Source organism: Ornithorhynchus anatinus, chromosome 4, assembly GCF_004115215.2.
Source record: "Ornithorhynchus anatinus isolate Pmale09 chromosome 4, mOrnAna1.pri.v4, whole genome shotgun sequence".
Lineage (NCBI taxonomy): Eukaryota > Metazoa > Chordata > Mammalia > Monotremata > Ornithorhynchidae > Ornithorhynchus > Ornithorhynchus anatinus.
In genome coordinates this window covers 47,262,696-47,275,764 of record NC_041731.1, presented here as the reverse complement: position 1 = coordinate 47,275,764, position 13,069 = coordinate 47,262,696, and the positions used below count along the sequence as shown (strand labels likewise).

The following is a 13,069-nucleotide window of genomic DNA, read 5'->3' as shown; positions in this document are numbered from 1 at the left end:
CAGGGTTGACTTAAGATACCTGGCTACTGAAAGAGGGAAAAAACTGCTGCCCTCTCCCTGGGGGCCCGCCCATGTAGCTTTGTGGCATTACGCCGGGCATGCACTCTAACATAAAGATGTCTTATGGCAATTCTCCCAAAGCCCCTTAACTTAGAGCTTCTCTCTGCGGTAACCCATGAGCCTCCACTCCTTGCTCTAGAGCCACTGCATTCCCACTCCCTGACACCTACCCCCCAGATTCCTTCTGTTAACACTGGTACTCTTTCAGAATGGACTAAAGTGGAGGGAAGTTGGGAGATTTCAAATTTTCAACTCCCAATCATCCTGCCACATCCCTTCCACTACAGCCAGCATCTCTTTATGGAGAAGAGCCAATGAGAGGGAAACCTAATCAGCAGCTGGTGCACAGAGAGGCCTTTCCAACTAAGGCCTCGTCTTCTCTTCTCCAATTCCCCTTTGCATTGCTCTTGCACTTGGATTTGCACCTTTTATTCACCCTCCCTCTGCCCCACAGAACTTATGTAAATATCTATCATTTATTTTTATATTAATGCCTATCTACCCCCCTAGATTGTAAGATCGTTGTGGACAGCAAACACATCTACCAACTGGGTTATACTGTACTCTCCTGAGTGCTTAGTACAGTGTTCTGCACACAATAAGCACTCAAAAAATAAATATTGATTGATAAAGAGCCAATCATACAATTTAAACACACATTAATGCAGTTTACTTCATTGTGAATGAAATCCCTCATCCCACATGGCAGTAGCCATTTTAAATGTCCCACGCCAAACCTTTGCAATGTCCTCTTGGTGCTGCTTGGGTTGGATTGAACCCCACCTTGGGAGGGCCCAGGGTTTCTCAGTTTTATGGGGCCTCTCAAGACATCATTATGTACACTGCATGTAACACGAGAAAGGGAATTGGGTGGCACAACGGGTCAGCGCTCGCAGAGGTTTAATCTCTCACTCATTCATGTGTCATGTGGCCGGGCACGGACAGCAAGCGGCCTGGCCCCTCCCTAGCCTCCCTGACCAATCCAAAGAGAACAAGAGCCCCTCCCCATCCTCTATGGGGGCTGCAGTGACATCCTCAGGGCCAGATGGGTCCTGCTCTCCAGCTTGGAGTAGGGCAATGTTCCTCCTGTCCCCAGCACTGGTTTGGGCTGGGCTACTTGGCCGTGGTGGCTGGGAAAAGGCTTCCAGGTCTGCATGGTAAGCATAAGTGTCTAAAACCTGCTCCCACCCACGCTCCTGTTTGTTCCTGAGATGAGTCAATTGTATTTATTGAGCGCTTTGTATGTACAGAACACTGTACTACATGCTTGGGAGAGTACAACAGTTGGCAGACACGTTCCCTGCCCACAATGAGTTTACAGTCCAGAGGGGCAAACAGACATGAATATAAATAGATAATTTATAATACATGATCCTGCGGCCCTTCGACTCCCTCCTCTTCCAGGCCCAAAAAGCTGCTGAGTCCATGGGAACCCCTTGGGTGGGCGGGGGGGATGCCTCTCCACGAAAGAGAAGAACGGGACAAAGATTCCCCTGATCTGAATGACAGTTGGATCTCTTTGGTCCTCCCTGGCCCCAGAATCAAATCTATGGCCTTCTGGAATTCGATGCTCACCCACTCTGCCCAATGGAGGGCCTTAAGTGAGCTGTTTTTTGCTGACAGACATTAGAGAGACTGCCTGGACTGACTCTCCTGACCTCCCTCCCTCCCTCACCCCCAGCAAAGGATGGCTCAGACTGAGCCCAGCAGCTCCGTGCTGTCCGCCACAACTTTCAGGTAGGTTGCAGCTGAATGCCATAATAATAATAATAATAATGTTGGTATTTGTTAAGTGCTTACTATGTGCAGAGCACTGTTCTAAGCGCTGGGGTAGATACAGGGTAATCAAGATGTCCCACGTGAGGCTCACAGTTAATCCCCATTTTATAGGTGAGGTAACTGAGGCACAGAGAAGTGAAGTGACTTGCCCACAGTCACACAGCTGACAAGTGGCAGAGCTGGGATTCAAACCCATGACGTCTGACTCCCAAGTCCGGGCTCTTTCCACTGAGCCATGCTGCACATTAGTGGCCCCAAGCATTGTGGATTTTCAGCATCCATTTCCCCCCTTAGCCCAAGGCCCTGGGTGGCTCTCTGCCAGGTATGGCTTCTGAGTCACTGGCCTTTGACAGCACATGCTGAGTCAATCACTGCAGCTGAAGCTTGTCCTCCTTACCTTCCATCCACACAACTCACATTCCTAATTTTCCCTCCAGTAACCCACTGTAGATTGCTCATCCAAGCCTGCATGACCATGTCAGGCTGACATTCCACCAAGAGGGCTTCAGGAAAGCTTAGGCAATACAATTTTTTTTAAATGGTATTTGTTAAGCACTTAAAACATGCCCGGAACTGTACTAAGTGCTGGGGTAGATACAAGTTAATCAAATTGGACACTATCCCTGTCCCAAAGAGGGCTCACAGTCTTAATCTCCATTTACAGATGAGGTAGCTGAGGCACAGAGAAATTAAGTGATTTACCCCAGGTCACACAGGAGACAAGTGGCAGAGCTGGAATTAGAACCCAGGTCCTTCTGATGCTCAGGCCCGTGCTCTATCCCCCCGGGCTACACTGCTTCTCAATGGCCCCTAGGCCTACAGTGGTTCTGAGAGTTGCAGAGACTGGGCATTGGAGGAAGGTGCCACTGCTACAAGCAGTGTGGCCTAGAGCAAGGGCCTGGGAGTCAGAAGGACCTGGGTTCTAATCCCAGCTCTTTCACTTGTCTACTGAGTGACCTTGGGCAAGTCACTTAACTTCTTTGTGCCTCAGTTCCTTCATACGCAAAATGGGGATTAAGACTATGAGCCCTATGTGGGACAGGTACTGTGCCCAACCCAATTATCATGTATCTAGCCCAGTGCTTAGAACCCTGCCTAGCACATAGTAAGTGCTTAACAAATATTATTATTATTACAAATATGCTCTCTCTCCCCATTACCTTATCTTGCCTATCATCACTCCTCTCCCACTACAAACCCAACCTGCACACTTTGCTTCTCAAATACCAAACTCCTCACAGTGCCTTCTTCTTGTTTCCCCACAATTGACTCCTTTCGCACAGCCTCCCTGCTGCCTGGAACTCCCTTCCCCATTATCTTAATTTTCACAGCCCTGTTAAAATAATATCTCCTCTGAGAAGCCTTCCCTAAATTCCCATCCTCATCCCATATTTTCCCTCCCACCTATGCACTTATTCCCACCCTCTATGCACTTAGATACACACCTCACCCCTACAGCACTTCTGTGCATATCCTTATACTCAGTTGCCTGCAATTTTATCTTAACGTCTGTCTCTCCAACAGACTTTAAACTCCTTGAGAGCAGGGATTGTGTCTACTTACTCTACTGTATTCTCCCGACCCCTTAGTACTGTGTTTTGCCCAGAATAAGTGCTCATTAAATATCATCATCACTGATTGGTTGATGTGCTGATCTCTGGCCTCCAACTTCCTGCACCCCAGAAGCAATCACAAAAATAATAATAATGATAGTATTTGTTGTGCTTGACACATAGTAAGTGCTTAACAAAGACCATCATTATTATTATTAAGTGCTTACTATGTGTCAAGCAAAGTTCTAAGCGTTGGGATAGATACAAGCTCATCAGGTTGGACACAAATGTATATAAGGGTCCCACAGAAGTGATCCCCAACAGTGGCTCAACGTCACTTCCAGTCTTGTTCAGTCCTTCCCAGGGTCCGACTGAGACTAGGATGGGGACAAAAGTGGGCTGGTCCAGGTCCTAGATTTCCACTCCAGACAGAACTCCAATGCACCAAACACTCTGAACAGCTTTCCCTGCCTCAACCCTATCAGGAGCCTGTGGATGCATCCCACAGAGTTTCTTGGTGATAAGTCACCCACCAAACACAACTGGATCAGACCTGGGATCCTTGAACAGAAGTGAAAACTTCTGGAAGGGAGGTGGTGGTGGGCTCCTAAACACCTCCTCTGAATCAAGCTGCCAGAAAAGACATTAGCTCAGTTTACAGAAAGCACCTAGACCTGTGCCCCCACTGGATCAGAAATTCCTCTCTCTCCTGGAAAGTCTAAAATGCCTCAATGGCCTAAATAAAACCTCTGAGTCCAGACTATTATTTTCAAGACCAAATTAATAACAACCACATTGATAGCAGTAATAATAATAATAATAATAGTACCTTGATTGGGAGAGCTCTGTTTCCCAAAATATACTCACCCCAATTTAATTCATAACATTCAGTGTGGCTTAGTGGAAAGAGCACATGCTTGGAAGTCAGAGGTCTTGGGTTCTAATCCCGCCTCTGCCACTTGTCAGCTGTGTGACTTTGGGCAAGTCACTTCACTTCTCTGTGCCTGCTACCTCATCTGTAAAATGGGGATGAAAACTGTGAGCCCCACGTGGGACAACCTGATTACCTTGTATCTACCCCAGTGCTTAGAACAGTGCTTGGCACATGGTAAGTGCTTAACAGATACCATCATCATCATCATATAGAGAGGCAGAGACTATTATCCCCATTTTACAGATGGAGAGTTAAATGCACGGCTGAAACTTGGTTCTGGTCAATGAAAAAAGCCCTGATTGCTGTTCTGGCATAAAAAAAAATATTTGCTGCCATAGCAGAGGTCCTTTTGGCTAGCAAGAACTATGTCAAACCTGATTTGCTTGTATCCACCCCAGCACTCAGTATGGTGCCTGGTACATAGAAAGCGCTTAACGAATACCCCAATTATTAGGCAGCTTCCACTCCAAGAACACCCACCAAGTACCAGTCCCCCCTCCCAACACTGCCTGGCTCTAGGCACAGTCGCTCTACAAGCCAATGCCAACCACCCAAATTCTAAATCTTCATTAGCCTTCTGGGAAGTAGTTGGGTATTTATGCTTTATTTTGGTTTCTCCAGATGCTCTGGCTGCCTTTCTCTGGTCCCAGAAGCAGCAGGGCCTAGTGGAAAGAGTACAAGCCTGGGAACCAGAGGATCCTGGTTCAAATCCCTCCTCTGCTGTTTGACCTTGGTCAAGTCACTTAACTTCTCTTGGCCTCAGTTCCCTCATCAGTAAATTAGGGATTCAATACCTGTTCTCCCTCCTACTTACAATATGAACCCCATGTGGGACCTGATGATCTTGTATCTACCCCAGCACTTAGTACTGTGCTTGGTACACAGTAAGGATTCAACAAATATTACAATTATTATTATTATTATTGTTATACCCACTAGTCCCCTGCAGCACCTTCATGCCACCACCGCTGTCTACAACAGTGTTGCCCTTAGAAAATATTTTTACTTTCACACCTGGGTGAATGACTGGCCCAAGGTGAGCCAACAACCCAGCAGCACAGCTAGGACCCAGTTCACACTCCCAGCCCCATACTCTTTGCGTAAAAGGGGACCTAGAAATGACAACTTCCACACACTTCTCTCTGAAACACTGAGCGTGGGCCCAGGGACTGATCCAAATTTTTGTTAAGGGAGGCTTAGGTTACTATAACCCCATCAGAAGCTTTGCTTCAAACCAGCAGTCCGACCCGATGCTCTCTGTAAAAGCATCAGTGTATTGAAGCACTCCATGGGACTCCTTCCATAGTCCCTGGATATTACTGCCCTTCAGATTCAAAGGTGATGCTGCTTGACAAGGACTACCATCTTTTTGTCTGAAGCTCAACAGAAAATGCTCCAAATTGCAACCAATAATCCTTTCCCCACATGTTATGACTGTCTTTTGGTGACCCAGTAAGGAGGGTGAAGGGTGGTCTTCTCCAGTGAGTACCCATTTTCTAGGATTTGCTCAAAGACTCAGGTGGCAGAGTCGGAAGGACATGAAGCTAGAAAGAGAGACAGAAATGAATACATGTCTGTCCCTTACCCCTTACCTATCTATAGTTTGAGTTCCATCAACCTTTTGGCTGCGCTCAGAGGACCAGGGAGGATCTTTCAGAGTATCTCATGTTGGGATCCTTTAGTAATACTTAAGGACCCCCACTCACTACAAAATTGAACGAGAACACTGGAGATAGGAAGAAATCCATGGGAGGGTAGTAGAGATCTGGCAACTTGGCAACTAGTTGCCAAGAAAACAAGAAAACAAGTTCTTTCAAACAGCCTTTCAGACTGTAGTAGCTTGGCCTGGTGGAAAGGGCACGAGCCTGGAAATCAGAGGATCTGGGGTCTAAGCCTGGCTCTGCCACCTGCCTGCCAGGTGGCCTTGGGCAAGTAGTCACTTCACTTCTCTGCACCTCTGGAAAATATAAAATGTAAAATTTTCCTCCCCTATAAAATGGTGTTTGAGCCTCATGTGGGACAGGGACTCTATTCAACCTGATTATCACGTGTCTACCCCAGCGCTTAGTAAAGCACTTGGCACATTGTAAGCACTCAACAGATAACACATGATCATTAATTATGAAGAATATGTTGTCCTGAAAAGGAGGTCTAGGCAGCTGTCCCTCTACTCTCAGTGTTACAACAGTGCCTCAGATGGCAAAGAGCAACCAGAGTCAGCTGGAGGATGGTACCAGTCTTCTAGGTGGTTTTTTTAATTAAATCCTTACTTGCCCACGACCTCATTTCTTTCCCACCCAACATCATTTCTTTTATCCACTAATGTTGGGTGCCCACCAAGAGGCTCTTCTCTGGGTACCCTACTCCTCTCACTTTCCACTCCCTCTCTCACAGTGCGGCTCTCCCTCTGTGCAGGTGACTTCCAAATCTACCTTTCTTGCCCCAGTCTCTCTTCAGCTAACCAATCTTATATTTTTCTCCCCTTGGATGACTCCCCTCGGATGAAACCATCGGATGTATTTACTTTTTTTATGGTATATGTTAAGCACTTACTATAGGCAGGCGCTGTTCTAAGCACTGGGAGAGATAGAAGGTAATCAGGTTGGATACAGTTCATGTCCCACATGGGGCTTACAGTCTTAATCCCCATTTTACAGATGAGGTAACTGAGGCACAGAAAAGCGAAGTGACTTGCCTAAAGACACACAGCAGATAAGTGGCAGAGCCGGGACCAGAACGCAAGTCCTTCTGACTTCCAGGCCCATGCTCTATCTGCTAAGTCACAATCCTTCTTTTACTGAGCAGCCACTGCTTGCAGACCACTGTACTAAGCCTTTTGGAGAGTACAAAAGAATTAGGAGACCTACTTCCTGCCCACAAAGAGTTCTCTGGCTGGGGGTTGGGAGTGACACTTAAATAGATTACAGATAGGAGGAATACAGAGAAGTGAATATGCTTATGACTTAGACCTTAGGTAGCAGGGCATGTATATGGACAGCAGTGCCATGAGGGGGTTTGAGTCCACAGGGATATAGTTGGATGTGCTACCAGCACCTGAAATTTATATATCTAAAATTACACTCCTTCTTTTCTCTCGGTCCCTTCCTCTTCCTAATTTTCCCCTCTCCATCGACACCACCACTATGAATCCTTGCCCCAACACCTGTAACCCTGGCATCATTCTCTACTCCTCCCTGTCGCTCAGCTCTCAGTGTGGGCAGGAAATGTGTCTGCTATATTATACTCTCCCAAGTGCTTAGTATAGTGCTCTGCACACAGTAAGTGCTCAATAAATATGACTGACTGATAATCAACTGCTGATTATTCCCGGTTCTTCTTCTACGACATTTCCCCGATTTACCCCTTCCCTGAAATAGTCCCCACTCTGGGTCAAGCTCTCATATATTGGTTCGAATAGCAAATCAGACACTCGAGGAGCAGCACGGCCTAGTGGATAAAACAAGGGCCTGGGAGTCAGAAGGACCTGAGTTCTAATCCTAGCTCCGCCACATGTCTGCTCTGTGATCTTGGGCAAGTTACTTCACTCCTCTGTGGCTCAGTTGCCTCATCTGTAAAAATGAAGAATAAAACTGTGAGCCCCATATTGGACATGGACTGCATCCAACTTGATTAGCTTGTATCTACTCCAGCACTTACTACAGTGCCTGGCACATAGTAAGTGCTTAACAAATATCATTTAAAAAAAAAAAGACTCAGTCTTGTCGATGGCCCTCCAGCCTCCAGTTTGCCCCCTTCAGCCTGTCCTCCATGCTGCCACCAAAATCATCTTCCTAAAATATCGCTCATGACAAATCTCTAAACAACTCAAAACTCTCCAAAGGGTAATGCCCATTTCCCTTAATGTTAAACAAAAACTCCTTACCAGTGGCTTCAAGGTGCTCCACCATTTTTCCCCACTTTACTTTTCAGCTCTCTCCATCCAATACTGTCCAGATTACATTCATTGCTTCACCCAGGCTAACCTTTTGACTGCATCTCTGCACCTGACACGCTGCTTATGCTATTCACCCTACATGGAACTCCCTGGTCCTTTGAATTTTCCAGACTACAGCTCTTTCTACCTCAGAGACTTCAAAAATCCCACCTCCTCCAGGAAGCGTTCCCCAATTAATTCCCACCACCCTAGCACTTATGTATTTATATCCAACCCCAGCTCTTACCTATGTTCAGTTGTCTATTTAATTATTTATCCAACCACCACCTATGTCCTTGTTCTTCCTCTTGCTCTCCCTATCAGAGAAGCAACTTGGCATAATAGAGTCAGAGAACAAAGGTTCTAATCTCATCTCTGCCACTTGCCTGCTATGTGACCTTGGGCAAGTCACTTTTAACTTTTCTGGGCTTTAGTTTCCTCATCTGTAAAATGGGGATTCTAGACCTGTTCTCTGTTCCCTTTAGACCATGTAACTCATTAGTGCTTAGTACAGTGTCTGGATCATAGTAAGTGCTTAACTAATACCATGGAAAGGTGGAGGGTCCCTGAAACATAACTAACAGTTAACAGAGTGGGGAAAGATGCAGAATTCCTATAACCAGAAGAGCCAGGTGAAGGCTAGGGAAAATCGGTGGAGGTTGCCAAACCCCGGCAGGAATGGTATACATTTCTAGGAAGAACATATCTTTGAGAAGGGGCTGAGTGCCTGCCCAGGACAACTGCTCACCACTCTGGGAGACATCTCAGTTCTGCTGCGGCTGCATCCAACAAAGGAAAACCCAGCAGAAATTCAATCAACGACAGACACCAGTCAGACAGCTAGTCATCAAGTCTTCGATAATAAAGGAGCTTTGGTTCACGTCTCCACTCATCCCTCCAGGAAATTCAAACCAACAGGCTTGATCTAATCTCTTCCACAAGAGTAATCCCTAAACTGTCCATAGTCCAAAACTAAGACGAAACTAAACCGTTCACTGTGGTCATCCCCAGCTCAACAGATCGCACATCTGGGTTTTCATGATAATAACACTTCCATGTAGGGGCCCATTGACTGGTGGATAGAGCAAAGGCCTGGAAGGACCTGGGTTCTAATTCTGACTCCTTCACTTATCTGCTGTGTGATCTTGGGGAAATCGCTTAACTTCTTTGTGCCACAGTTACCTCATCTGTAAAATGGAGATTAAGGCTGTGCACATAGGAAGCACTTAACAAATACCACAATTGTAATTATCCACCCCAATCCCCATTGGTTACAGTCCTGTGGTTCATTTCTATGCTGTAGAAGTGTTAGAAAGGATGCTATCCCTTAGGGTACTGTAACTGATTTTAGGGTTCCTCCCGCTAGCTGAGAGGAGGGAACCAAGGCCTTGGAGCACATGTTGACCTCACTTGGCCTCCTGTACAAGTTCATAAATATTAAATAACTATGAAGACAGGAGGCTGACTCCCATAGCAGCTAGGGATGTTGCCCAAAAAAAAGTCTTCAGAGTTCCATGTAAGGTTTGGGAAATGGGGGTTGGGTTAAGTGTGTTGTCTGTGGGTCCAAGGAAACCACGGAAGACTTCGTGAAGAAGAAGAGAGAAGGCAAAAGGGCAGTAATTTGGTTCTTGACAAAAATCCAAAACACTACCAGCAAATGACTGCAAGTGAACTGCAAAGGAGGATGTGACCACAATTAACCTCACAAACACATTTTACTTTTGTGGTTACTGCACTTTCTCCCAGAGCTTCTTTTAACATTTTCAAGTCTTTCCAGGTCCTGCTGCTGCTAAGGTTTTTTCTCGCCCAGTAAAAATGAGATGGACTCAGCTAGCTTTCTGGAACACACATTTTGAGATTATATTTGGAAGGCACCATCAGAGACAAAGGACTCTGTGTGGGAGCCATCCCGCACTGTGCCTTTGGGAAACAAGGCTGAATGGGGCTTCATCCTGGGTGCAGATGGCTGCTCAGCCATCAGCCTTCCCCTCACTGCCTCCTCACTCCGACCTACTTCTCTACTCTTTCATTTTTCTCTTTCTTTATGGTAGCCTCCCAATTTTCAAAGAAGCAGGCCCTACTGACAAACCTTTAGCTGGGAGAAACAGGGATGCCCGGTTTCCTGGCACACAGGACAGCCGTTCTACGCTGACTCCTAAAGAGAAACGTGGAAATTCTTTCATTGGAGTTTAGCTCTCAAAGGGCCACTCTGTCTGTTCCTCCCCCATCCCATGCAGGCTTGCCTCAGCCACTCACCCACTCAAACACCCTGGAACAGGCATGTAATACCTCCCTCTAGTTCACCTTCTGGGGCTCACCCCAAAATTCCCAACCTCAAACACTCTCCTTCCTTGGGGCCACACCAGCCCCACAGCTCTGGTCCCTGCCCCACATTGTCCTGCCTTGGGGCCACAGCACACTGGGCCATAGCAGACCCACAGGCCTAGTCTCTGTCCCATACTAATCTGCTGTGGGGCCATGGCAGCCCCAGAGGTGCAGTCTCTGTCCCATACTGTCCTGATGTGGGGCCACGGCAGCCCCAGAGGTCCAGTCCCCGCCCCACACTGCCCTGCCTTGGGGACACCCCAGCCCCACAGATCCAGTCCCTCCCCCACACTGCCCCGCCTTGGTGACACACCAGCCCCACAGATCCAGTCCCTGCTCAACACTGCCCTGCCTTGGGGCAACATCAGCCCCACAGGCCCAGTCCCTGACCCACACTGCCCTGCCTTGGGGACACACCAGCCCCACAAATCCAGCCCCTGCCCAACAGTGCCCTGCTTAGGGGCCACAACAGCCCCACTGGCCCACTCCTTGCCCCACACTGACCCCTCTTTGCCCACACTGCCCTGCCTTGGGGACACACCAGACCCACAAATCCAGTCCCTGCCCAACACTGCCCTGCCTAGGGGCCACATCAGCCCCAATGGCCCACTCCTTGCCCCACACTGACCTGCCATGGGGTCACATCAGCCCCACAGGCCCAGTCTCTGCCCCATACTGCCCTGTCTTGAGGCCACATCAGCCCCATTGGCCCATTCCTTGCCCCACACTGTCCTACCACAGGGCCACATCAGCCCCACAGGCCCAGTCCCTGTCCCAAAGTGCCCTGCCTTGGGGCCACATCAGCCCCATTGGCCCATTCCTTGCCCCACACTGTCCTACCACAGGGCCACATCAGCCCCACCGGTCCAGTCCCTGCCCCACACTGCCCTCCCTTGGGGCCACATCAGCTCCATTGGCTCACTCCTTGCCCCCACTGCCCTGCCATGGGCCCACATCAGCCCCACTGGCCCACTCCTGATCCCACACTGCCCTGTCTTGGGGCCCCATCAGCTCCACCGGCCCACTGCTTGCTCGACACTGCCCTGCCCTGGGTCCATACCGGCCACACGGGCCCATTCCTGGCCCACCGCCACCCTGCCTTGGGGCCCCCCCAGCCCCACCGGCCCATCCCTACCCCCTCTGCCCTGCTGTGGTGCCACAGCCGCCGCACCGGCCTAGTCCCTGCCGGGCACTGCCCTGCCGTGGGGGCGGAGCAGCCCCACAGGCCCAATCCCTGCCCCTCACTGCCCTGCCAGGGGGTTCACACGAGCCCCGGAGGCCCAGTCCTTGGCCCGCACTGTCCTGCCGTGGGATCCACACCAGCCCCTAGGCCCAGTCCCAGCCCCCCGACCACAACACACACACCCAGAGGGCCCACCCTGTCCCTGCCCGGTGCCCACGGTCCCCGCCTCGCCCCACTGCCCCCTCGCCCCCTCTGGGGGGGTGGTGGGGAGGGCGCTGCCAGCTCGGTGTCCCAGGCCCGGAGCGGCGGGGATGGGGGGGGGGGGGGGGAGCCGGGCCGGGCCGACACTTAACTGGTCCCCGCGGCGACTGCGGTGGCAGCGGCGGCGGGTGGTGGCGGCGGCTCCGTCGCACGCAGAAGCAGCTTCTCATGGCCCGGGCGGGCGGAGGAAGGGGAGCCTCACCCCGGGGAGCGGCGGGCGGGCGGGATGCGGGCGGGATCCGGGCGGTGACACAGGGTCCGGGGGAGGCGCCGGGCCCCGGCAGCGGGAGCGGGAGCCCCCTGCGTCCGCAGCCCGCACTGCCGCCGCCGCCGTCCCCGCCCACCCCCGCTCCCTCCCCGCAGCCGAAGCCGCCCGGGACAGAGGCCCAGGAGGCCGAGGTCCTGAGTTCTAATCCCGCCCCCGTCAGCTGGGTGACCCTGGGCAAGTCACGGCTCTGGGCCTCAGTGACCTCATCTAATGGGGATGAAGGCCGGGAGCCCGACATGGGGACAACCTCATCACCCTCTACTCACCCCAGCGCTTAGAGCGGGGCTTGGCACGTAGTAAACGCTGAACAAATGCTAACATCATTATTAAGTCACTGCTCTGGGCCTCGGTGACTGCATCCGTCAAATGGGGATGAAGGCCGGGAGCCCGACATGGGGACAACCTCATCACCCTCTACACATACCAGCGCTTAGAGCAGGGCTTGGCACGTAGTAAACGCTGAACAAATGCTAACATCATTATTAAGTCACTGCTCTGGGCCTCGGTGACTGCATCCGTCAAATGGGGATGAAGGCTGGGAGCCCTACATGGGGACAACCTCATCACCCTCTCTCTATCCCAGCGCTTAGAACAGTGCTTGGCATGTAGTAAGCACTTAACAAAATACTAACATCCTTATTAACAAAATACTAACAGCCTTATTAAGTCACTTCTCTGGGGCTCAGGGACCTCATCTGTCAAATGGGGATGAAGACTGGGAGCCCCACGGGGGACAACTTCATCACCCTCTACCCTCTGCCCAAGGTCACAC

At 50.1% G+C, this 13,069-nt stretch overlaps 1 protein-coding gene across 5 annotated transcripts in view; it reads right to left on the bottom strand.

Moving 5' to 3' along the window:
* Window positions 1–12,258, bottom strand: part of MVB12B (multivesicular body subunit 12B) — a 142,989-nt gene extending 130,731 nt beyond the window's left edge. For 2 of the 5 annotated variants that reach the window (XM_029063066.2, XM_029063068.2), the window contains exons 1-2: window positions 12,122–12,210; window positions 10,350–10,415 (exon numbers count right to left, since the gene is read on the bottom strand). Coding sequence is in view for 2 of the 5 variants with exons in the window: in XM_029063069.2 (XP_028918902.1) it covers window positions 12,122–12,199 (78 nt within the window). In the remaining 3 variants the exon portion in view is untranslated. Of the gene's footprint in view, window positions 1–10,349; window positions 10,416–12,121 lie in introns of all 5 variants that reach the window. The other 3 variants (XM_029063069.2, XM_029063065.2, XM_029063067.1) reach the window with 3 other exon arrangements.
* Window positions 12,259–13,069: the final 811 nt, after the last annotated feature.